At 42.6% G+C, this 27661-nt stretch overlaps 1 protein-coding gene across 1 annotated transcript in view; it reads right to left on the bottom strand.

Annotated features, from left to right (window-relative positions):
* Nucleotides 1-3671: 3671 nt before the first annotated feature.
* Nucleotides 3672-27661, bottom strand: part of NEK6 (NIMA related kinase 6) — a 377987-nt gene continuing 353997 nt past the window's right edge. The window contains exon 12 of the mRNA XM_040324864.1: nt 3672-4865. Within this exon, the coding sequence (XP_040180798.1) occupies nt 4755-4865 (111 nt within the window). The 3' untranslated portion in view covers nt 3672-4754. The remainder of the gene's footprint in view (nt 4866-27661) is intronic.

The raw sequence follows: 27661 nt of genomic DNA, 5'->3' as shown, positions 1-27661 counted from the left end.
GCTGCATGAGTGCTGTCGGCACTGGAGAGCTACAGTTCATTAAGGGAACCATGAGTCCCAACATGTACTGTGACATACTGAAGCAGAGCATGATCCCCTCCCTTCAAAGACTGGGCCGCAGGGCAGTATTCCAACATTATGACCCCAAACACATCTCCAAGATGATCACTGCCTTGCTAAAGAAGCTGAGGGTAAAGGCGATGGACTGGCCAAGCATTTCTCCAGATCTAAACCCTATTGAGCATCTGTGGAGCATCCTCAAACGGAAGGTGGAGGAGCGCAAGGTCTCTAACATCAACCAGCTCTGTGATGTCGCCATGGAGGAGTGGAAGAGGATTCCAGTGACAACCTGTGAAGCTCTGGTGAACTCCATGCCCAAGAGGGTTAAGGCAGTGCTGGAAAATGAAGGACACACAAAATATTGACACTTTGGGCTCAATTTGGATATTTTCACTTAGAAAATTTTCATTTAGGGGTATACTCCCCTCTGTTGCCAGTGGTTTAGACAATAATGGCTGTGTGTTGAGATATTTTGTGAGGACAGCACATTTACACTGTTATACAAGCTGTACACTCACTGCTTTACATTGTAGCAAAGTGTAATTTCTTTAGTGTTATAACGTGGAAAGATATAATAAAATATTTACAAAAATGTGAGGTGTGTACTCACTTTTCTGAGATACTGTATATATATATAATCCCCAGGTCCCAACAATGACATTGGATAATCTGGATAATGCTTGTGTTTATTGCACAATCATCAAATGCTTACAGAAATTAACTCCATGCAATTTGGATTTTTAGAGATGGCAAATCTGTGAAAAAGTTGCCATCATACTAATTTGTGCCATTGTCAAGCCAACCTGATCCTACCTTAATGGTATGCTAACAATTGCCATTTTTTTCCTGCATGGTTTGTAGTGTAGATATATTTGTGTGTGTGTATGTGTGTGTATATATATATATATATATATATATATATATGTACATAAAAGGCCTATTTCTCTCAAATATTGTTCACAAATCTGTCTAAATCTCTGTTAAGTGAGCACTTCTCTTTTGCTGAGATAATCCATCCACCTCACAGGTGGATGCTCACTGACAAGCCTGCGTCCGTCCTTGTTCAGGGGGGTCAAAACAGGCTTAGTAGAGTCACAGGAACGCCGTCAGAATAGTGGAGATTCGATTTTCTGGTGTTCAACTCACATCCAAGGATGCCCTCTCAAGATCACACTTCCTGGAATTAATCAGTGCTAATCTGCAGACACTCACTCCCCCCCCCCTTTTTTTTTTTCAAAAGTGATCACATCCCCTCCATTCTTAGCAGCATAAGAGCGGATAGGATGGATCCTTTTTACAGAGATCAAATTGCTTTGTGGATATGACCACTAACATGTAAATGATTCTCTCGATTAGCCAAGATCCAAATGCTTCAGAACTCAGGTGTGGCAAGAACCCAATGGTAGGTTTACTCCCATGAGCATGCAGCTCGTTTGTAGCACAGTAATTGCCAGCTTGGGTGATCTCAGGTGTATATATCATATATTACCTAATAAAGGTTTTAACCCCCTGATTGCTCCCTAGTTAAGCCTTTCACCAGTGATCACCATATAAGTGTGACGCTGGTTAGTTTGTTTTTTTAAAGCGTCAGGGCACCCGCCGTTTATAACCCAATAAAGGTTTAACCCCCTGATCGGCGGGTGATATCAGTTAGGTTTTAGGGTCTGCATCAGATTAGTGCCAGTAGTGCTAGCGCCCACGCATGCAGCATACATCTCCATTAGTGGTATAGTATCTGAACGGATCAATATCTGATGCTGGTCAATTCATCGCCGCTAATCCCCAGTCCTCCCTTGCCAGAGAATGGAAATCAATTACGGGTTTCCCTCCAGATGGGCTTAGTTAAAATTAGTAAGTTGCGGTCATATTGGTTCATTGACCCAGTTTACCATATGCCCCTGTTCTCTGCCTCCATGACCAGGGCACGATACGAGCAGATCTTGCGGTTCATGCACTTCAACGACAACGAACACTGTCGTCCTCGTGGAGACCCTGAATATGATTGGCTCTACAAAATTCGGCCCCTCGTAAACCACTTCAAAGAACGTTTTGCAGCCTTGTTTACACCCGATCCTGATTACATTTTCTGGCCACTTGTCTTTCAAACAGTATCTTCTCAGCAAGCATGCCAGATATAGGGTCAAGATGTATAAGCTGTGACAGGGCAACAGGCTATACATATAGTTTTATGGTTTACGAGGTAAAAGATAGTCACGCACTAATCAATTGCCCAGATTACATAGGGAGCGCTGGCAAGATTGTGTGGAACTTGGTGTCACCGTTATTAAGAAAGGAGTACCACTTGTATGTGGACAATTATTACATGAGCGTGCCACTTTTTAGTCACTGGTTTGATCATCAAATTGGCGTATGTGGCACCGTGCGACAGAGGCTTGTAGATTCCCGTCTATGAGAGGGGTGGACCTCAACGACCAGTTGTTGGCACCATACCTAGTTGCCCGTAAGGCCAGACGCTGGTACAAAAAAGTGTCTGTATACAATTGGCTTTGCTGAACGCTCGTGTGCTATACAGAGCTTCAGGACGGACTGGATCCTTCCTTAAATTTCAGGAAGAGTTTGTCAGAGCCCTTTGTTTTATGATTGTGCCATTCTGTTATGACCTACAGTTGAATATGAATCCCATAGGAAATAAAAGAAATGTGTTTTGCCTGTTTATTCATGTTTTTTTTTCTTTAACCACTTAAGTACCACCTCGCCGATATACGTCGGCAGAGCGGCACGGCTGGGCATATTCACGTACCTGTACATCTCCTTTAAGATGCCCAGCCGTGGGTCGTGCGCGAGCCACTGGCGGTGCACGTGTGACCTGGTCCTGAGCTCCGTGACCGTGCCCACCGGTGTCCCGCGATCAGTTCACAGAGCTGAAGAACGGGGAGAGGTAAGTGTAAACAAACCTTTTCCCGTTCTTCCTAGTGGCAGTGGCAGTATCAGTGACAGGGAACAGACGATCAGTGACGTGTCACACCAGGCCACGCCCCCACACAGTAAGAATCACGTGATTCTTAGTGATCACCTAGTGGTTAACCCCTTCACTGCCAGTGTCATTTTCACAGTAATCAGTGCATTTTTATAGCACTAATTACTGTGAAAATTACAATGGTGTCAAAAGTGTCCGATGTGTCCGCCATAATGTCGCAGTCACGATAAAAATCGCTGATTGCCACCATTACTCGTTTTAAAAAAGATCATTCATTTTGTGAATTTGGAAGGCCGAAAGAGTTATGTTTGTATTTCTATGTACATCATACATGATTCCAGGTTAGTGAGTTTGTTGTACTGTACATTTTTCTAATAAATCTCTGTGTATGCAGGCACTTTTTGTTATTTTCTTTTTTTTTTCTTGTGATCAAATACAAATACTTGGGATTAACATAGGTCTAACAGGGAAAAAAAAGGTTAAACACTTAAATGTTACATGAAAAGGGAAGACTCTTTCTGACATCACTCTTTTTCGTTTGTAGGTTTGTTTTAGGTCACCACATTTTTAGGTAGGGGAGCGGGAACAGAGTAGTCATAGAACCTGACTTTTTGAAAAAAAAGTGAGCAGTGAAATCTCCCATATTTCAGTCCTCACTGAACAATAAGAAATATCAATTTTGGAGAAAAAGTTTATTGGCAAAGATTTTTTTTTTTTTATCAACCACAAAATAACGCCTCCTTGAGAAAGCCATATGCTATTAACACTGGAGCAGATACTGTAACAGAAATGTTTTCTTTATAATCTCTATAGCAGCCTTTCAGTATGGAATTTTGTGTTCTGCAGCTGGCCAAGGATACCTGCAACTCTGCCACTCCAAAAGTGTGTGGAGTGCTTGTGGTACCTTAACAGCTTTGTAGCAGTTTTATCAATATGAAAATATTACAGAATGAATAGTTTGAGGGACTCTTTCAGACTGCAGTACTTTCCTCTAGAGTTCACATTTAAAAATGATCTTTCACAGTTAATAAAAAAAATACATATCAACGGTCCTGACTCATTTGGCAGTGCCTGCTGCATGGTTGGCACTGCTCTTAAAGTTAATATACTGAAGTCTTGAAAAAAAAATAACATCTTTCTTTTGTTATGACATGTTGGGACACAGAGCATAAGCAGTAAATCAATACTAGCAATATAAACACTCTCCTCTTTTTTTTTCTTTTTTTTTTTTCTTAATAGCCCTTGTCCCCTTTCCCCAAGAAAAAACATTCTAAACTTATTTCTGAACAATGAATTTACAAGCAATGATTTAATTATTTGCAGATAGGAAAGAGTTTGTAGGTAGACAACCTGGCTGCTGTGTGTGTACTAGAGCAGATGGGATTTTTAAAGCTGCATAATCTATAAAAATGGTTTGTATATTCAGTAGAAGAAGATAACCAGAGCAATTCTTTCAATGTTCACATTTGGATTATGATTGTTTCTTTCCTGAATGCACCTATGTCATCATGATCTAATCTAAATCACACGCAACTCCCTTCATACGATCTATAACTGCAATGTTTAACATCTGCAATCCATTATAAATGTGTTGTCTCCTGGAAGTGACACCTGGAACCTGGCCTACAAGTCCTTGTGTAGCTAGGTCACTGAATTCAGAAGATTCCGCTCTTCCTGGGACATCCGCTTCTTAGAAGTATTATTCAAGTAAGGTTTAAAGATTGGGTCTTCCTCCACAGGCTCCTTCTTTTTGGTTTCATGTGCTAGAAGTCCACACATGCATCTGTTTTGCTATTTGATGGACGTAGCCAATATCTGGTCTTTGGTCTGGATCAGGGTAAATGCACATACTGACCAATTCTCGTAACTGCAAAGGCAGAAAAAAAAAAAAAGTAGGCAAGGTGATTTAGCAGGTTATAGAAATAGTTATCTTCGGAAAAATAATTTAAGTGAAGGACTGTTAAAATTATAACATATTTGGCATACAGCATAAGGACGTTTAACTACTTAACCCCCGGAACATATTGCTGCCCAAAGACCAGAGGACTTTTTGCGATTCGGGACTGCGCCGCTTTAACTGACAATTGCGCGGTCGTGCGACGTGGCTCCCAAACAAAATTGGCGTCCTTTTTTTTCCCACAAATAGAGCTTTCTTTTGGTGGTATTTGATCACCTCTGCGGTTTTTATTTTTTGCGCTATAAACAAAAATAGAGCGACAATTTAAAAAAAAATTAATATTTTTTACTTTTTGCTGTAATAAATATCCCCCAAAAATATATAAAAAAACTTTTTTTTTCCTCAGTTTAGGCCGATACGTATTCTTCTACATATTTTTCGTAAAAAAAATCGCAATAAGCGTTTATTGATTGGTTTGCGCAAAAGTTATAGCGTTTACAAAATAGGGGGTATTTTTATGGCATTTTTATTAATATTTTTTTTACTAGTAATGGCGGCGATCAGCGATTTTTTTTTCGGTATTGCGACATTATGGCGGACACTTCGGACATTTTTGACACATTTTTGGGACCATTGGCATTTTTATAGCGATCAGTGCTATAAAAATGCATTAGATTACTATAAAAATGCCACTGGCAGTGAAGGGGTTAACACTAGGGGGCGGGGAAGGGGTTAAGTATGCCTGGGTGTGTTCTTACTGTGGGGGGGGGTGGCCTCACTAGGGGAAACACTGATTTTCTGTTCATACATTGTATGAACAGAAAATCAGCATTTCCCCCGCTGACAGGAACGAGAGCTGTGTGTTTACACACACAGCTCCCGTTCCCCGCTCTGTACCGAGCGATCGCGTGTGCCCGGCGGTGATCGCGCCCGCCGGGCACACGCACGGGAGTCGGGGGCGAGCGGGGAGCGCGCGCGCGCGCCTCCGGCGGCGCGCACGCGCCCCCTAGTGGCGGCTATACGATAGGACGTATAGCTACGGGCTCTCGCCCAGGAGAGCCGACCTGCCGCCGTATAATGACGGTGGCTGGTCGGCTAGTGGTTAAAGTGTATCTAAAATCAAGAACAAGAATATAAAATGTTGCAGCTTGCTAGTCCTTCGATGTGGTTTAATTTTTCATGTTTTCATTGCTTTATTTTAATCTGGCGAACCTGCCAGTAACACACCTCCTGTTCTAGAGTGACAATACTCACTTTACTGCATCTATAAGGAGAAGCAATTTTTTCACTCAAGGCCAGGATGTGTGTTACCACAACAGAACGTCCCCCCCTTCTTCATCTCCAATAAGAAAATTGAGAAGGGGGGGGGGTGTGTTCTGTAATACACAGCTTAAAAACTTAAAGCATTGCTATCTTTCTGTGTTGTATGCCTATGTGACTGATATCAGCGCACAGGGTTTGCAGCAGGTTCAAAACATTTTTTTTTTAGAATTATTATTTGAACATATATATATATATATATATATATATATATATATATATATATATATTAAAAAGCTTCCAATGGTATCAACTAGGGTTGTCCCGATACCGATACTAGTATCGGTATCGGGACCGATACCAAGTATTTCCTCGAGTACTTGGACTTGGGCAAAATGCTCCGATACTTTACCGATACCTGACTTTCCCTGTATCCTCTTCCAGTTCCCCCATCCGTTCTGCTCTCTCCCTCCATGCTCCTGTGTCCCCCCTCCGTGCCACTGCCGTGCTGCTCTCTCCCTCCATGCTCCTGTGTCCCCCCTCCGTGCCGCTGCCGTTCTGCTCTCCACCCTCCGTGCCGCTGCTGTCCTCCGTTCTGCTCTCCCCCCTCCGTGCCTCTGCTGTCCTTCGTTCTGCTCTCCCCCCTCCGTGCTGCTGTCGTTCTGCTCTCCCTCCTCCGTGCCGCTGCCGTTCTGCTGCTGTCCTCTGTTCTGCTCTCCCCCCTCCGTGCCGCTGCCGATCTGCTCTCCCCCTCTGTGCCGCTGCCGTTCTGCTGCTGTCCTCCGTTCTGCTCTCCCCCTCCATACCACACCTCCGACGAGCTGCTGCTTCCCCCCTCCGTGCTCTGTGTCCCCCTCCATGTCCTCCTCTACCCCCTCTGTCAGGATGGAGAGCGGCGGTAATTGGTATTGGCGAGTACTTGAAAAAAAGTATCGGTACTTGTACTCGGTCTTAAAAAAGTGGTATCGGGACAACCCTAGTATCAACAGACCAAATTGTAGAACACATTTTAAGGTTTGCAAACACTTTAAAGTGCACATGGTAAAAGCTGTGATTATAAGGTTGATTCCATTTGCATTCACAAAAAGGTGTCTGTGCAGCAGTGCACAACATGCAGGTTTACTACCATGATTGGAAAAGGAATTCAAGCGGGTGCCAACTAAGAACAGTTATAAAATGCAAGTTTATTTAAAAGCCTATGGGCAACTCGCATGTAAAAAGAGAAATGCAGGCATGTCTGATTTATCTGCAGTCTGATGGTGGGCACGGGTCAGGTTCTCCAACTGGACTGATGTTTCTGCTCCTCACCATGCTCAAATACCATGGGGGATCGCAATAGGAAGTAGCAGGGCCAGCGTAGAACAAAACTGGAAGTGATATCACCAAGGGTGTCCATCATCAGACTGCAGATAAGTCAGACATGCCTTCCTTTGTCTTTTTACATGTAGGTTGCCCTTTGGCTTTTTAATAAACTTGTGTATTTACACTGCACTTAGTTGACACCCCCTTGTGTTCCTTTTACTGAGTGACAGAGTTTGCTTCCCTCTATGGGGCTGCTGCCACTTTCTGCTATAAAAGCCATGGACTTAAATGCATATGTATTCTTTCAACTTTGTATATTGGGGTAGTACACAGCTCCTCCAGTGCCATTTATATTTATTGTTTACTACTATGATTGTACTACCCACATATTACCCCATTTTCCGGATGGTGATCACTCTCAACATGTGTATGTTGTTGGCAATCTTGCCTTATGACGCATAGTCTTCAGTTCATAACCGACCAGGGGCACTCTATGCATAAAATTGCTAGGTACTCCCTGTGTTTCTGTGGGTTCCTCTCAGGGATCTCCAAACATCGGCCCTCCACCTGTTGCGGAACTACACATCCCATGAGGCATTGTAAAACTCTGACATTCACAGACATGACTAGGCATGATGGGAATTGTGGTTCCTGAACAACTGGAGGGCCATAGTTTGGAGACCCTGATGATCCAGCTTCTTTCCACAACTCAACACGTACAGGTATGTTAGTAATCCACCAAACTGGCTACAGAGTGCATGAGTATCAAAATACCAGTAAAAGCAGTCACTGGTTAAACATGTAATCAAACTTTGAATTCATCTTGATAGTTCTTTAGTATTATGTTGTCCTTCATGCCAACTACACTTTACCTAAGAAAACATGAACTGCAAGTTTGTATTCATTACATTTATCTGGTCTTCTGAAACTGCTGTTTTATTGTATTTATTCGTAAAGACAGCCAATATCTACTGTACAGTCCCATTTGTTTCTGTTCTAATTTAGCGCACTTAGAATACAAGTGTCTAGAACCAGTTCTATGTGCCAGTCAGGTCTTAAGGCACAGCCTCAAGCTAGTGATCATTCCTCATTATCTAAAGACAACTACACAGCCAATTATTTCAAAGGTAAAGGGCAGTGTCCAAACTGACTAAAAAGGTAATTCTTTTTGATAGGTGGTGCTGTTCCAGAAACATTTTACTACTACAATAATTGACATTGTCTCTGAAGAAAATACAAAACAAAGACTATATAAAGCAAATCATTATTAATGGCTAGTCTGTTGTGACTGATTGTGGAACAAAACACTAGGAACTAGGAAGTCTATGCCACTCCTTAAGTTATACTTCTTAGTATATTTGAGTATCTCATGTGTTGCTGGAGTTTTTGTATAGATACACTCCAATTAACCACATGTGAACTTGTGCAGAATGTAAGGTCATCTCTTAACCACTTCAGCCCCAGAAGGATTTACCCCCTTCCTGACGGGGTCATTTTTTGCGATACGGCACTGCGTCGCTTTAACTGACAACTGTGCGGTCATGAGATGCTGTACCCAAACAAAAATGTTTTTCCTTACAAATAGAGCTTTCTTTTGGTGGTATTTGATCACCACTGCAGTTTTTATTTTTTGCGCTATTTACATTTTGCTATAATAAATATTGCCAAACTTAAAAAAAAAAATCTTCCTCCGTTTAGGCTGATATATCTAAAATCACAATAAGCGAATATTGATTGGTTTACTCAAACTTTATAGCATCTACAAAATAGGGGATAGATTTATGGCATTTTTTTTTTTCTGGTGGTGATCTGTGATTTTTATCGGGGCGGCAACATTGCAGAACAGATCGGACACTTTTTTGGGACCATTGACATTTATACAGCAATTAGAGCTAAAAATAGCCACTGATTACTGTATAAATGTCACTGGCAGGGGAGGGGTTAACACTAGGGGGCGATCAAGGGGTTAAATGTGTTCCCTCAGCGTGTTCTAAGTGTGGGGGGGTGGTACTGCCTGGGGGAGGAGACTGATCGGTTTTCCTATATACTAGGAACACATGATCTGTCTCCTTCCCCCTGCCAGATCCTCGTTCTGGCTCTGTCAGGAGCGATCATGGATGCCAGGCAGACATTGCGGCTGCCGGGCATGCGCATCGGCTACTCAGTATCACCCCCTATACCCCTTAAAGTGGCCGCCTTACAGTTATGGTGATTCGCACAGGGGAGCCATTCTGCCTGTTTGGCGGCGGGCAGGCGGGCGGGCGGTCAGCAAGCTGTTAAAATGTACCTAAACCCAGGAATCATTTTTTTTTGCAGTTTTTACGTCCTTATACAGTGGGGAAAATAATTATTTGATCCCCTGCAGATTTTGTAAGTTTGCCCACTTACAAGGAAGTTAAGGGTCTATAATGTTTACCATAGGTGTATTTTAAATGACCGAGACAAAATATCAACCAAAAATCCAGAAAAAACACATAAATCAAATGCTATAAATTAAGTTGCAGTTCAGTGAGTAAAATAAGTGGTTGATCCCCAAGCAAAACATGACTTAGTACTTGGTGGAGAAACCCTTCTTGGCAAGCACATAGGTAAGACTTTTCTTGTAGTTAGTGACTAGGTGTGCACACATCTCAGGAGGGATTTTGGTCCACTCTTCTTTACAGATCTCTAAATCCTTAAGGTTTCATGGCTGTCTCTTGGCAACTCAAAGTTTCAGCTCCCTTCAAACATTTTTTATATGATTAAGGTCTAGAAGCTGACTAAGCCACTCCATGACCTTAATGTGTTGATTCTTGAGCCACTCCTTTGCTTCCTTGGTGGTATGTTTTGGGTCATTGTCATGTTGGAAGACGCATCCACGACCCATCTTTAGTGTTCTGGCGGAGGGAAGAAGATTCTCATCCAAGATTTTACAATAGATCCATCTATTGGCTCCTCAATGCAGCAATGCAGTACCTTTAGCCGAGAAACAGCCCCAAAGCATCATGTTTCCACCTCCGTGCTTGACTGTAGGGATTGTGTTCTTAAGAGCTTTTGGTTCCATCTGACCACAGCACTTTCTCCCAATCCTTCTCTGAATCATTTAGCTGTTCATTGTCATGACTATATATGTGCCTTCTTGAGGAGGGGGACTCGCTGTGTTTGGAGGAAGAAAAAAATGACATGTACGGTAAGTCTGTACAGACGACCGAACATGTCTGACGGACAGGATTCCAGCGGGCATGTTTCTAAGCAAGTTTAGAAACATTTGTCCGCTCGAAAACGGTCTGGCGGGCAAATGTACGCTGGAATCCTGTCCGATCGGCTGTACACACGACCGAACATGTCTGCTGAAACTGGTCTGCGGACCAGTTTCAGCAGACATGATCGGTCGTGTGTACGGGGCCTAAGAACACCATCCCTACAGTCAAGCACGGAGGTGGAAACATGCTTTGGGGCTGTTTCTCTGCTGAGAAAATGTATGAAGGGAGCTGAAACTTCGAGTTGCCAAGAGATAGCCAAGAAACTTTATGGATTTAGAGAAGATCTGTAAAGAAGAGTGGACCAAAATCCCTCCTGAGATGTGTGCAAACCTGGTCACTAACTTCAATAAACGTCTTACCTCTGTGCTTGCCAAGAAGGGTTTCTCCACCAAGTACTAAGTCATGTTTTGCTTGGGGATCAAATACTTATTTTACTTACTGAATTGCAACTCAATTTATAACATTTTTATCATGTGTACCATCCATTAATATATTAAATAAATCCATTAATTAGGTGCCATTGCATGAAATCTGCTTTTTTTTCTGTACAGGTTGCAGATAAAACTGGATGTACAATGGCCACTGTATAGGATTATGGGATGTACTTAGGCTTATACACATTATATTGAGTTCCACCAACAGATACAAAAATAAACTTTTTGCATCCTCGGAACTCCAAATCCCAGTTGATCAAAAAGAAGAAGAAAACACCCTTTTAAAGCATGGTGTAATTTGTTCTAACTCGAAAATTATTTCTTTCTAAATCCAATCATATACTCTCCGAATCAAAATTCTGGACTGTTGGGTTCCTATAAATATTAATAGATAGTTTTACTTTATGCTTTTTAAAGCATTTTGAAGGGAAAATAATGTGCATTTATTATTTTCTTTACTGGGAGCCTGTAAAACATTGCACCCAGCAGATCGCGGGTGCAATGCAGGGCTCTTGCAGACCTCATACAAGCAGGTATTTATACACTGACAGAAAGCATTAATGAACTACCTAGAGCACTTAGCATTGCCCTAGTAGTTGAGAACTACAAGCCTGAAAGGCTGTCAGTACTTTTAGTTTCCCATTCACAGAACTCTGTGAATGAATGATGCGCCTATGTGGATGCGGGGGGCAGCTGCGGCAGTAATATGTTACATGTTACACCCTGAATGTGGGTGTATCATGTTATAAATTGTGAACTTATCCTTTAAATTTATTTTCCTCTAAGCACAGAGTTCCTCTGTGTCTTTTGCGATAGCGCTAAAGTTAACAACTGTCTAGCTTTTCTATATGTGATCTAATCCCCCTCCAGTTGCCTGCTCTCAACTTTTACTAAATTGGATTAAGCTAATCTTTCCTCATAGTTAAGGTTATCTATGCCCCTAATTAATTTATTTTCCTTCTGTACTCTTTGCAGTTTTGCAATAACCTATTTGTGTTATCCTAGGAAAAAGTATCTGAATCATTTTCAAGGGTAACTGGAGGCAGTTGTTGATTTGACCCGCCCTGCTGTAATAAAGTAGTTCTAAAGTCAATTCGTTTTTTACCTTGATGCATTCCCTGAAATAAGGTAAAAAAAAATGCCCCAGTACTTGTTCTGCCATTCCCCTATCCCTAAACATTTACCTGTCTCCTGTCACCAATCTAGCGCTGTCCCAGCTTCAGCACCGTTACTTTCTTTTCCTGGTCTCACAGTAGACTGCTGCTGTCAAATTATAAATAGGGATGAGCCGAACACCCCCGTGTTCAGTTCGCACCAGAACCTTCGAACGGACCTAACGTTCGCGCGAATGTATCGAACCTCATTGACGTCTATGGGACTCGAACGTTCGAATTCAGAAGTGCTCATTTTAAAGCCCAATATAAAAGTTATTGTCGGAAAACGGGTTTGGGGACCCGGGTCTTGCCCCAGGGAACATGTATCAATGGAAAAAAACGTTTTAAAAAGTATCGTTTTTTCTGGAGCAGGGATTTTAATGATGCTTAAAGTGAAAAAAAAATTGAAAAATTCCTTTAAATATCGTACCTGCTGGGTGTCTATAGTAGTGGCACGTGTTTAGAACTGTCCCTGCACAAAATAAGATTACTATAATAAAAAAGTCATTTAAGACTGCTTGCGGCTTTAATGTAATGTTTGGTCCCTGCAATATCGATGAAAATCAGTGAGAAAAATAGCATGGGTTTCCCCGCCCCCTGCCCCCAGGTCATTAAAAAGCCCCTTTGGCCCTATATACTTTGAACAGAAGTATACAGGCGGTGCAAACAAGACAGGGACTGTAGGTTTGTTGTTAAGTAGAATCTATTTGTAATTTTTAACTGGTACTTCTTTAAAGTGTAGCTTCAACCATAAAATCTTTTTTTAAAGCGGGGGTTCACCCTTAGAGGGCACTTTTTCCCCTTAGATTCCTGCTCGTTTTCTCTAGGGGAATCGGCAATTTGTTTTAAAATATGTGCAGTACTTACCCGTTTACGAGATGCATCCTCTCCGTCGCTTCCGGGTATGGGCTGCGGGAATGGGCGTTCCTTCTTGATTGACAGTCTTCCGAGAGGCTTCCGACGGTCGCATCCATCGCGTCACGATTTTCCGAAAGAAGCCGAACGTCTGGAGTGACGCGATGGATGCGACCGTCGGAAGCCTGTCAATCAAGAAGGAACGCCCGCTCCCGAAGACCCATACCCGGAAGCGACGGAAGAAGATGCAGCTCGAAAACGGGTAAGTACTGCTCATATTTTAATACAAATAGCCGATTCCCCTAGACCGAACGAGCAGGAATCTAAGGGGAGAAAATTTTTTTTTTTAGAAATGGGTGAACTCCCGCTTTAAGCTTTTCTGAAAACGTAGAGAAGGGTTATCATATCACACCTGTAACATTGGTTTTGATGTCTGTGTGCATCTGTTCAGAAGATTGCACCTCACTTTCTGTCCCAATGACAAATGATTTTTGGAAAAAAAATAAAAAATTTGTGAAACAAGGATTGGTGATAAAGCATCAGTGGGCAGGAGACACCTCTAACAGAAGAGAATTTCCCTTCCTAGGGGTAGATTTCCTCTCACTTCCTGTTGTCTCCTCCCGTTTGCAATTAGGAGTCGTTTGTAATTTGGATGTTTGAAAGTAGGGGCCTGCCGTATATACTCTGCAGAAATTTGGAACCTAGGTGTTGGTGTTGCCACAACACTGTAAGCCCTCACAGTTAGTCTTGGTGGGCGCTGGAACGCCCTGCTGTGAAATATTAGATCAAGAATTGTAATTACACGCCCCTGTTGAACAGGGGCAGAAAAATTGGGCCTTAGGCACTGGTGGCGGTGCAAAAAACACTGCAACCCCTCACAGATACTGTAATTGGTGTGCAGCAAAGCGCCTCATGCAAAGTATTGCATCAAAAATTGTTATTACACACCCCTGTTAAACAGGGGCAAAAAAATTGGGCCTTAGGCACTGGTGGCGGTGCCCAGAACCAACAATGTTCTTACTAGCTATCAGCAAGATCATTGAGGAGGAAAAGGATATTCAGTCAGCAGCATAACAGGACAGTCACTCAGCATCAGCATAGGCAGTCTCCAAGGGATCTGACATTTCCAAAAAAATATTCAGTTACATCAGCATCAGGTGCTTGGTAGCTGGTGTTGATCCAAGCCTGATTCATTTTTATGAAGGTCAGTCGATCGACAGAGTCGGTGGAGAGGCGTACCCTGTGATCGGTCACAAAGCCTCCAGCAGCACTGAATGTACATTCTGAAAGAACGCTGGATGCAGGACAAGCCACTAGCTCAATTGCATACTGTGCAAGCTCTGGCCAGTGATCCATCCTCAAGACCCAGTAAGCCAGAGGATTTTCGGTGGGGAAGGTGTCCAAGTCTGATCTTGCACCATGTAAAACAGACGCTGGCGATGGTTGCTGGAACCGGTCATACCTTGGGGCTGCAGACTAAAAAATTGTCTGAATGCATCGGTCAGAGGGCCACCTTCTCCACCGCTCCTTCTTTGACTCACCAAAGCCTCAGCAACACGTTGTCCAGGACCAGGATGTGGTAATCCCCCAGGTTCTGGGAACGCGTTGCACAGACCTTTCTGCAAGGCCTCCCGAAGATGTTTCATCTTCTGCTCCCTCTGCGACGGCAAGATAAGCTCCGCAACCTTACTCTTGTAACGTGGATCAAGGAGAGTTGCCAGCCAGTAATGATCCCTCTCCTTGATACCACGAATACGAGGATCCTTACGCAGGCTTTGCAGGATCAGGGAGGCCATGCAGGGTAGGTTTGCTGAGGACGACAGGATCGACAGCCACCTCATCCCAGCCACGTAAAAGTCCATGGGTTCCTTGGGACTGTAAATGATCCCTTGAAGACTGCTGCTGCTGATGCTGAGTGATAGGCTCCACCTCCATGCTGCTGATACAATCCTCCTTCTCCTCGTCCCCTTCCTGTGTGTTAGGCGGGCAAGCAGGACCACTGTCTGGATAAAGGGGGCCTTGAGAGGTAAGGAAGTCCTCCTCTTCCTCCCTCTGTTCTGCCTCAAGGGCCCTGTCCATTATTCCACGAAGCATGTGCTCCAACATGTGAATAAGAGGGACAGTCTCCCTGATGCATGCACTGTCACTGCTCACCATCCTTGTGGCCTCCTCAAATGGTGACAGGACAGTGCATGCATCCCTGATCAAGGCCCACTGGCGTGGGGAAAAAAACCCAAGCTCCCCTGACCCAGTTCTGCTGCCATATTGGCACAGGTACTCATTGATGGCCCTCTGCTGCGTGTGCAGCCGCTGCAGCATTGCCAGTGTAGAGTTCCATCTGGTGGGCATGTCACAGATTAGGTGGTTCTTGGGCAGGTTGTATTCCCTTTGGAGGTCTGTCAGCCGAGCAGTGGTATTATTTGACCTTCGGAAATACAAACAGACTTTCCTAGCCTGCTTCAGGACATCCTGTAAGCCCGGGTACCTGCCCAAGAACCGCTGCACCACCAAATTCAGAACATGAGCAAAACAGGGCACATGGGTCAGTTGTCCCTGTCACAGGGAGGAGGTTGGTGCCATTGTTGCTAACCACCATTCCTGGCTTAAGCTGGCGTGGCGTCATCCAACTCTGAGCCTGCCCCTGCAGAGCTGACAGAACCTCTGCCCCAGTGTGACTCCTGTCTCCCAAGCACACCAGCTCTAGCACCGCATGGCATCTCTTTGCTTGCATTCGTGCGTAGCCCCTCGTACGCCTACAGAGCACGGTTGGTTCCGAGGACACATCAGCACAGGAAGAGGCCACAGAGGAAGAAGAGGAGGGGTTGGAGGAGAGAGGTGTGTCACAACCGGTAGGAGTGTTTTGGAGGCGTGGTGGCAGAACCACCTCCAACACTACTGTACCTTGCCCTGCGTCCTTCCCAGCTGCCAGCAGAGTCACCCAATGCGCCGTGAAAGAGAGGTAACGTCCCTGTCCATGCCTGCTGGACCATGAGTCAGCGGTGATATGTACCTTACCACTGACCGCCCTGTCCAGCGAGGCATGGACATTGCCTTCAACATGGCGGTAGAGAGCCGGAATCGCCTTCCGTGAGAAAAAGTGGCGTTTGGGAACTTGCCACTGAGGTACCGCACATTCCACAAACTCACGGAAGGGGGCAGAATCTACCAACTGAAAAGGCAGCAGTTGAAGTGCTAGCAATTTCACTAAGCTAGCATTTAACCGCTGGGCATGTGGATGGCTGGGTATGTGGAGGCACTGTTGCCTCTAGATGCAGAGCCTGCTTGCCCTCGTGACTCTCTGCCTCTCTTTGTTGTCCTTCCAGACATTATAATGGCCTGAGGAGGACAAAATCAGTACACACACCTGGTAGCTTTAGATGCAAACTGCAGAGGACACGTGCAGTACACACCAAGTAGCTTTATGTGCAAACTAATAAGCACACTTGCAGTATACACCAAGTAGGTTTAGGTGTAAACTACAGAGCACACTTGCAGTATACACTAAGTAGGTTTAAGTGCAAACTATACAGCACAAGTGCAGTAAACACCAAGTAGGTTTAGGTGCAAACTATACAGCACAAGTGCAGTAAACACCAAGTACGTTTAGGTGCGAACTATACAGCACAAGTGCAGTAAACTCCAAGTAGGTTTAAGTGCAAACTATACAGCACAAGTGCAGTAAACACCAAGTACGTTTAGGTGCAAACTATACAGCACAAGTGCAGTAAACACCAAGTACGTTTAGGTGGAAACTATACAGCACAAGTGCAGTAAACACCAAGTACGTTTAGGTACAAACTATACAGCACAAGTGCAGTAAACTCCAAGTAGGTTTAGGTGCAAACTATACAGCACAAGTGCAGTAAACACCAAGTACGTTTAGGTGCAAACTATACAGCACAAGTGCAGTAAACACCAAGTACGTTTAGGTGCAATCTATACAGCACACGGGCAATACAACACGTTAGAAGACTGCAGCTAGCACAATCAACTGCCTGACAAATAGGAATAGCTGATCTAGCTAAACTATACAGTGTATAAATATATGTACAACACCTGGGATGTATATACATCCTCTACACACTGTAAATTTAACTAAACTGACTAGCCTTCCTGCTCTATCTATCTATTTAGTAAAAAAGACACTGTCTCTCTCTCTCTATAGGACTGATCTTCTTATTAACAACGCCGCAACACACTACACGAGGCCGCCTTGCAGGCCTTTTATAGTGTGGGGCGTGTGCTAAAGCCCTGAGCCATAATTGGCCAAAGCCACCCTGGCTTTGGCCAATTATGGCTCTCCGTTTTTTGCGCGCTGTGATTGGCCAAGCATGTGGGTCATAGTGCATGCTTGGCCAATCATCAGCACGCAATGCCGCAGTGAATTTTGGTCCGTGACGCGTCACTTGAATTTGGCGCGAACGACCCGTTTTGTTCGAATTTCGACGAACAATCGAACAGGCAATGTTCGAATCGAACATGGGTTTGAGTCGAGCGCGAAGCTCATCCCTAATTATGAATACAGGTATACAGGTGAATGAATTATAATTCCATGTATTTAGAAAAAAACTTGGTTGTCACCATAACTAGTGTCACCATTGGAAGATCCCCCCCCCCCCCATTACTGTTCTGGGGAAAACCGAGAATTTGGAATTTTCTTTCACTTTTGACGATTACAGTAAACATGAGAAATGGGCACGGGAAAACTCCCTAATGGGGGCACTGACAGTAATACAAGCCATACAGGTGTTCTTATCCCTCTCCACTGTAGGATTTTTTTTTGAATTTTGGGCATACTTTTACTTTAAGCAGCCCTTCTTAAGTCGGCCATGGATGGATCAAAATGTTTCCAGGTCAGCAGGAACTGTCTGAATTCTGATCCATGTATGTGCAAGCTGGTTGTGATGAAGTCGATCGATTGACTGTACAACCAGCCTGTTTGTTTTCACTCGATCACTGCTGGCAGCTGTGGCTGCTGACAGTGATTCTTGTATTCTGATGGCTGGGAAACCTCCTACTGTCAGAATACAATAGTTCCATGGGAGGATTTCCCCCATTAACACAATGGGGGATTTGAGCTATTTTATTTCCATCAACCTGTGGTTGAAAGAAAGGAAATTGCATAAGGTATGGCCTGCCTTAGCCTTTTTACTCCAGGGTGGAACCCCAAAATAAGTTTTAGGTCTCGGGAAACCCCAAACTTATACCTACAGCCCAGAGTACGATAGTATAATTAGTAAACTGTAGCTATAATCTATCTATATATATAAAACTCAACGTGTGTGTGTGTATGTATGTATGTTCCAGCATCACGTCCAAACGGCTAAAGATATTAACATGAAACTTGGCACACATGTTACTTATATGTCAGCAACAAACATAGGATAGGTGGTTTAACCCTTACCCACCCCCATTTGCCATGGTCGGGGTTTTTCTTTAAAGTCCCATTCAACTCTATGGGAAATACATGTTACTTCATAACTTCCAAACGGCTGTAGATATTTTGATAACACTTGGTCACATGTTACTTATATGTCCACTTAAACTATAGGATAGTTAATTTATCCCTTAACTACCCCCATTTGTGAGGGTCGGGGTTTTTGTTTAAAGTCCCATGCAAATCAATGGGAAATGTATGTTCCCACATAACTTCTGTACGCCTGGAGATATTTCAATAATACCTGGTACACATATTACTTATATGCCAAATAAAAATATATGACAGTTAAATTAACCCTTACCTACACCCTTATATATAAAAGATGGGTATATTTATATTACTATGATTTTCCTCCCCAAAAGGTTAAGATAGGAAGACCGGGCAACGCCGGGTATTCAGCTAGTAATCCAATAATTATCAGTGCGTTTTTGAGCATAAACTAATATTTTTCTGTGGATCTTTTTATTTGTATTAACTGTTTAGCCCTTTTTTTTGTTTGGTTCCCCTTTGCCCCAAGAAGGGCATAATCTGTAATGTATGTCAACAGTGTAGGTAAAGATAAATTTCAAAACATTGTTAATTGTTTTGAATCACAATCTCTCGGAGAACCCCCAATGACCTCCTATAGAACCCTGGTATGAGCATGAGTGAAAATAACCTCATACTTTGGTTCCAGAGCACCTTTGAAAGATGTACCCAGGCTTCCTGCTTCAGGGCCTCCTGCTTCGGGGGTTGTGGTCAGATAGGCACAGCATCACACACGGTGGACTTGCCCTGAAGCTCACAATTTTTGGATGGATGTGGATACATTCCTTCATATTTTCTGTCACTATGGTCAATATCACCAAAGATGCAGGCATTGCCCTGTTGAACAAACAAGTTGAAAATGTCCCGAGACACACACAGACTGTATTTTATGTTTTTAGCAGCTAAAATCGCAATTGTGACTGTATGGAAAAGTCCAGTTCTAGATTTAACCCTAATGAAATGTAAATTTACATGGATCACGTTGAATGAAAAGATTGTGAGTGTCTTGTGAGACAAACAATCCCTGTTTGAAAAAATTTGGTCCCTTTGGCTTGCCTATTTACAGGTCCCAGATACACAGAGCTGACTTTCTGGATCACAATCGCTGGATCCCTCTCTCTCTCTCTCTCTTTCTCTCTTTTCCTTTTTTTTCTTTCTCCACTCTTTCTTTCTCCACTCTTATTTTCTTACTCCTCTCTTCTTCTTTCTTCTCTCCAGTTGATTTTATGTGTGCCCCCCCCCCCCCCTTCTCAATTTATGATAATTTTGCTGTAAACAAAAGGGGACTAGTAAACCCAACAATCAACCAAGCAGTTGGTCGACACTGGATGTTTTTTTTTTTTGAGGCTTGATATTTTATGATAAGTTACCAGTTTTCTTTTCCTACAGACCACCTCGTAGATGCTAAGTAGTATAAGTGCCTTAGGCCATACGGGTCATATTTATTTATTGGTGGATCTGTACAATTATTTAACTGGATGACTTTTTTTTTATTAATTACTTATGGGTTATGGGTCTATAAGGTATACAGTGTTTTGAAAAAGTATTCATACCCCTTGAAATTTTACAAATTTTGTCATGTTAATACCAATAACTTATTTTATTGGGATTTTATGGGGTAGTCCAAAAAAAGTGGCACATAATAATAAAGTGGAAGGAAAATGATACTAACACTGTACATCACCCTGAACACACCATCCCCACCGTGAAACATAGTGGTGGCAGCATCATGTTGTGGGGATGCTTTAATTCAGCAGGAACAGGGAAGATGGTCACAGTTGATGGGAAAATGGATGGAGGCAAATACAGGGCAATCTTAGAAGATAACCTGTTTGACTCTGCAAAAGGGGCGGAGGTTCACCTTCCAGCAGCACATCGACCCTAAACATACAGCCAGAGCTACAATGGAATGGGTTAGATCAAAGCATATTCATGCGTTAGAAAGGCCCAGTCAAAGTCCAGACCTAAATCCAATTGAGACTATGTGGCAAAATTTGAAAATTGCGGTTTATAGACGCTCTCCATCCAATCTGATTTTGCAAAGAAGAATTGACAAAATCTTACTCTTTAGATGTGCAAAGCTGGTAGAGACATACCCAAAAAGACTTGCAGCTGTAATTGCAGCAAAAGGTGGGGGGCTTAATACAAATGCACGCCACACTTTTCACATATTTATTTGTAAAAAAAAATGAAAATCATTTATTATTTTCCTTCCACTTCACAATTATGTGCCACTTTGTGTTGGTCTACCACATAAAATCCCAATAAAATACATTTACGTTTTTGGTCGCAACATGACAAAACGTGCACGATTTCAAGGTGTATGAATACTTTTTCAAGGCATTGTAGTCCTCCACCCCTTTTCTATCAGTCTAGTCGTCATATATGTATGCATTTACACTGAACTATCAAAATGGTGCATTCCTATTGCCGGGATCCTTTTTGTTCTTTGTACACTGCTTCAACTGTGTAAACTGAGCTACATGTGAAGGGCCAGATCCACAGACAGAGTACGCCGGCGTATCTACTGATACGCCGGCGTACTTTCAAATTACCCGCGTCGTATCTTTGGTTTGAATCCTCAAACCAAGATACAACGGCATCTGGGTTCGATCCGACAGGTATACGTCCTCGTACGCCTTTCGGATCTAAGATGCAATACTTCGGCGTCCGCTGGGTGGCGTTCACGTCGTTTTCCGCGTCGGGTATGCAAATTAGCTATTTCCGTCGATCCACTAACGTACGAGCGGCCGGCGCATTTTTTTACGGCGTCTCTAGTCGGCTTTTTCCGGCGTATAGTTAAAGCTGGTATTTTGCAGCGTATAGTTAGACTTGCCATGTTAAGTATGGCCGTCGTTCCCGCGTCGAAATTTTAATTTTTTTTTTTTTGCGTAAGTCGTCCGTGAATCAGGATGGACGTAATTCACGTCTAAGTTAAAAAAAATTACGTTGTTGCGACGTCATTTAGAGCAATGCACGGCGGGAAATTTTGAAATGGAGCATGCGCAGTTCATTCGGCGCGGGGACGCGCTTCATTTAAATGAAACACGCCCCCTAATCGCCGATTTGAATTCCGCCGCCAAAGATACACTATGCCGCCGTAACTTACGGCACAAAATCTTTAAGGATTCGAAATTACGCCAGGTAAGGTACGGCGGCGTAGCGTATCTCTGATACGCTGCGCCGATCTATTTCTATGTGGATCTGGCCCGAAGTGTTTACTGCTCTGTATTGTTGTCTATTTCTTGTTTGAACATATAAAATTCAATAAACACGATTGAAACAGAAAATTACCTTATACAAAACATATACTAGTTACAACCATAATAATCTAAAATAGATGCTAGCAATCTGGAAGGTCATAATCTTCCATGTTCTATTACAAATGTCTGAAATAAAATATAATTCTTAGAATATGAGGATGTTTAGAAAAGGGTAATAAAGAGCTCACTGTACATCCCCACACCTTTTATGCCGGGTACTCACGAGCAAACATGTACGGTGAAACCGGTCCGTCGGACCGTTTTCAACGTACATGCCTGCCAGAGGGCTTCTGTACGATGGTTGTACTAACCATCGTACAGAAGTCCGCGCGTAAACAATACGCGGGGCGTGTCCGCGTCGTCGCCGCGACGATGACGCGGCGATGACACGGCGACGTGGGCGGGCCTGCCATTTAAAGGCTTCCACGCATGCGTCAAAGTCATTCGACGCAAGCGAGGGACGGCGGGCGCTCGGACATGTACGGTAGGTCTGTACTGACGACCGTACATGTCCGAGCGGGCAGGATTCCAGCGGACGGTTTTAAAACACGTCCAGGAATATTTGCCCGCTGGGAAAAGGCCCGGCGGGCAAATGTTTGCTGGAATTCGGCCCGCTCGCGCCTACACACGACCAAACATGTATGCTGAAACTGGCCCGCGGACCCGTTTCAGCATACATGTTTGGTCGTGTGTGCGGGGCCTTAGATAGCTCTTCACCCGCCAACAATTCTTCATACACCTATGCTAGGGGGCAGTTATATCTTCTTGCACATTCCAAAATGAGTTCACAAAATGTTTTGAAGCATCTTCCCTATCTATTGCCACTGCCATTTGCTGCCACATACCCTTCTGCAATATTTCTGAGCATTTGTCTTTATCACTATGTCAGGTGGCAATTTTAAACATCATCATATCAAAAAAGGAAGTCACATTCCTCCATCTAGAGCTATATGGTGAATGTTTGGAGCCTGCATTCACTGTAATAACCTATTTGTCATACTAATAGTGGTACAATAGACTCTAGATGAGATGCACTAATACATCATAATTACCTAGAGAAAACAGGAGTGCTCCTGCTATCCCACGCTGCCAGCTCTGTGGGGACTTTTCCTCTCATCCCACACTGCTGTCTGCTGACATCAGGAGCTGGAACTTTTGCTTTATTTTTTTAATTATGAGAATGCAGAGAGTGAAGGTGGTTAGAACATTTAGCCAAAAGTACAATACAAAGCTAACATTTTGTCATTTTGCTAGCATGGCATAAAGTAAGGTTTATGATACTTGGTCTTGTAATAAGGAGACAGTGATAAAATTTGGCTTTTAGAAATAGCAATGGATTGTTGGCTAAGTAAGGCAATTTTTCTGCTGTTGCATTGAAAGAAAGTAATTGATTTTGCCTAAAAATGTTATACGCTAAAGACTTGTTATGCCATGGTTTAGGAGTATAAAAAAGTCCTGTGGACTATAGGAGATCCGAGTTATTCCATAGGGGAGTAAAGGATGCTTGGCTATTCAGTACCTAATGGGTGTGAATTTTGTGGCATGCAATCCACGTAGTATACACAAGAGGGTTCAGGGTCACCTCGGGAGCTCTTTATGAATATGAAGAACTTCTTGTGAATTGTTATGAATTGTGATATTTTGGTCAAGCCCTGTAACCATGTATAATGAGGTGGCATAAATCCAATCCCTAAGGCCCCATACACACGAGAGGATTTATCCGCGAATACGTTCCAGCGGAACGTTTCCGCGGATATATCCTCTCGAGGATTTCAGCGGATTTCTCATGCGATGGAGTGTACACACCATAGGATCGATCCGCTGAAACCCATTCGCTGGGATTTTTCAGCGGATGGATTCTATCGTGTGTATGGGGCCTTACACAATTTGAGTTCAGGAAAATTAAGTCCTCTATTACTAGCAAGTTGTTGCAATGTGTGTAAGCTTATTGTTGCCTTCCTACCGCCCAAAATGACTTCTCGAAACATCCTGTAGATGTATATTGAAGTCAGAATGTTTTCTATCCTTAAAGGAGATATTCAAATGTATCCATGTATCAACAGAATCTTTAAATGAGAGTATCAAGAAAGAGATACAGTATTAGTCTTATATCAATTATGAGATATGTTTTGTATTAATGTTTCAAGGTAGAATAGTTTATCTTTACACAAAATAAAGGGGTAAAGATTACTCCAAGGAGGCTTAAGGCAATTTGTTAGATGAAGCGCATTTGATTTGTCAAAATGAATTGTGTAGCCAGAGATTAAGCCAGATTATTTAATAAGCATCAGTATAGTGAAGTCGTAAGATTCTGGGTGGGGAATATATAAAAGCAGGGTTATGTGTTAAAGCTGATGGTTTTGTAGCCTATAGTTATGCCCTGGAACATTTTGTGAGACTCTAAATTTCAAAGAATAAAAGTAGGGGGTACAGTGCAAGATTAAAAGAGTGGGGGGAGAGAGGACAGCCTTGCCTCATGCTTTGAGACATTGGTATCAGAGAAGAGAGTTGTCTGTTAACCAGTTTTGTATAAGAGTTGTGGTAAATATATTGTATATAAGAGGAGAACGTGTGACAAAGGCCCTAGTATACAGCATGTGATTCAGGAGGGACCGTACTATTTTTATCAAAGGCCTTTTTGGCATCGAGACTTAGGAGCATTAAGAGGGGAGAGAAGAATGTTTACCATAGCTGCGACCACAATTTGGATGCCTAAAGTGAAATGTTTGTTATGAAGGAATACTAGCTGGTGGGGAGTGAATAATATTGGTATGTGGGTTTGAATACGACCTGCCATAATTTTGCCTATTAACTTGTAATCTGTATTGAGTATGTAGGTTGGTAAGATTGAACATATCCAGAATTTTTCCCCAAGTTTAAGATTAAAGTAGTATAGGATTCGTTACATTTGGGGTATAGAGTATTGTGCGTGAGAATTGAATTGTAGAGATCTCAAGTACTGGGGTTATTAGATAGAGGTTTATGTAAAAAAAATTATATTGGCTATCCAGTCAATTTATATGAATTGGCTGGATAGACATCCAGACTGGAGATTTTGTTTTTGGCCGAATGTTGAAGTAGTAACAGTCATTCACTTTGGTTTGGAGTATGTTTGGGTAATCTGGTGTGGTCTATCAGTTGTTGGGGTAGTAAGGTTGTGAGGTTTGGGTTGTAAAGAGGTGGGTATTCAGGAGCTCAAAAGCTGAAATAATTGTATTTGTGCTGGTTTAAAAGTTAGGGTCAGTTGTTCTGAGAACATGGCTTTTTGGTCTAGGTAATTTGTCGAGAAGTGGCCAGTTTTGTTTCCCCATCTGTAAAATGTAATTTTTTTTATAAAAAGTAAAGTTTGTTTATAATAGTTTTTGTGTTGTTCGAGAGGTTATAAAGGCATTTAGGAGAACTACAACTTCCTGACCTTTTTTTCATATCAAGGAGTTTTGTTTAGAAGTTAACAGAACATTGTTATACAATGTTGGGCAGTTTCCTTTTCTTGGTGGTGTGATAGGTTAGGTCATGCCATTTGACAAACGAGGACAGGTGTATACCTATGAGATATATTTTTTAGATAATTAGCCCAGGGAAACTGAAAAAATACCTTTAATTGGTCAGATTTCGTGAAATTAGTAGGGAATTCCCAGGCAGGGGGATTAGATATGCTGATGGCCAGGAGCTAGAACTTTGACAGTACCCAATCCACCTGGTTTTAATAGAAAAGCAAGTGTGGAAACAACCCCTTCTTTCCCACCAACCAGACTTATAGATTGGTACCCCCATAGAAGAGAAGCTGTGAGCGTGCAACTGCCTGCTATGGAACAAGTTCACCTGCCCTTCAGCATTGGTGGGTGCTTGGAAAGGGGTTCTTCCAAAGATGGGGGGTCCCCCTCTTAAAGCACAGGTGCCCAGGAGAGGAAATCTTAAGATAGTATTCACTGTGACAACATTGGCCAAATCTGGACTTAGTCCAAATATGGGCAACGACACAGGGAACTACATCGTAGAGTTTCCTGAGCTTATAAAACCAGGTCCAGAGTGGCAGCTTTAACATTTGGAGTTTGAATATGCAATGTTACCACGTTTCTTTAAAGTGTACCTGTATGGAATTTAACACCAGTAAACTGACAATAAGGATTAAATGAAAGCACCACACACCTTTAGCTATCTCACAGGGCACCCTGGAACTCAAAAACTTAGTGCCCATGTATAGATGACTTGGAAGGACTTTGAATTTGGTCTGCTCCCTCCTGTGCCTTCCTGTTAGGCTATCAAGCCACTTTCTGTTATGCGCCGCTTTTTAATCCAAATGGCACCCTAAATGCACAAGTACATTAGGTGATGATCGACTGGGTGTTGCCTTAAAGATTTGCCTCAGGTCTGTTTTTTTGCTGTTTTGGGGTACATTGTCAGCCATTCATAATAAATAGGCAGTAACAACGCAATACTAAGGTTTGGAAGGGGACATACGGGCTTGAAGACAGTGCACTGTTAATTAAACATTACTTTTGTGTACATAATACAAATCTGTCTGAAGCTTTTACTTATTACATTCTCTTTACTGAGCAAGGTAATATTGCATTCTGTATGTCATGCATTACTTATAGGTAATTTTATATATATATATATATATATATATATATATATATATATATATATATATATATATATATATACTTTATTAAAATTAATCTTTATAGAAGTCAATGGGGGAGGGGGGGATGTCACTATTATATTTTACTCCCTCAAGATCACTGCTGTTTCATTATTTAATTGGCTGGCTCAGGATAGTTGCCCAATAATAGCAAATCAATGGCTGTACAGCTAAAGGAGCAATTTTCTCGGTTCTAACCTGGTTTGCAACACTGGAAGCATTTAATATTTTATCACATATAATGAACACAAACAGTGTGCATGAGAACAAAATTGCTGCTGGAGTGAGGCAGGACTACAGAAGCTGCTTTAGTCAGGATCTTTATGAGGTTGCACAGGATCAGGGCCCAGGGGAATGAATGAGCTGATCAGTAACACACCGTGCTCTGCTTTGTGCTCTCAAGGGGATGTAGGGGGATGACGGAGAAAAAAAACAACATCCAAACATGATCAACTGGAAGTATTTGTGGTGAGCTGGAAAAAAAAAAGCTCAGAAACAATATTTCCTTGGGTCGTTGATGTGTGTTACAGGACAAACATTGTTGAGTGAGCTGCATGATAGTTGTAGCCTGAAAATTGATTGAGATATTGATTCATATCTTGGAGTCATCTATGGCAGAAGGACACCAAGAGATAAATAGTAAGCTGCAGTTTAAGTGGACAGGTTTAGTTGACACTCAATAACCCTGTCAATTACTGCAGAATAGGTTTCTGCCTTATAAAACACAACCGAAGCTGCAGCTGTTGAATGGAAACATTCAAGGTTCCTTCACACCACCATGTGCTGTGTAACCACATTGGGGTTCACTGCTATTAATTTTCAATGGCACCCCAACATGCATTCAATGATAAAATAAATTCACCCATATTAAGGGCACACTGAAAATGATTTGGTAGAGCAGAATATGTCAACACATTACATAAAGCACAAAGAGGTTCATTTACTAAAGACAAATATATACTTTAAAGTGGAGTTCCACCCAAAAGTGCATTCTCCGCTTATCTGATTCCTCCTTCTCCGCTGCCACATTTGGCACCTTCCAGGGGGTGGGGGAGCAGGCGTCCCCACTTCTGAGAGGTCTCGCTGTAGGCTGTGGCAGTGACGTTTTCCCGAAACAAAGGTGCTCCCGCCCAGCTGCCATTTA

This window comes from Rana temporaria, chromosome 9, assembly GCF_905171775.1.
Source record: "Rana temporaria chromosome 9, aRanTem1.1, whole genome shotgun sequence".
NCBI classification, from domain to species: Eukaryota; Metazoa; Chordata; class Amphibia; order Anura; family Ranidae; genus Rana; species Rana temporaria.
Note: the sequence above shows the minus strand (reverse complement) of the source record. Positions and strands in the feature narration are given on the sequence as shown.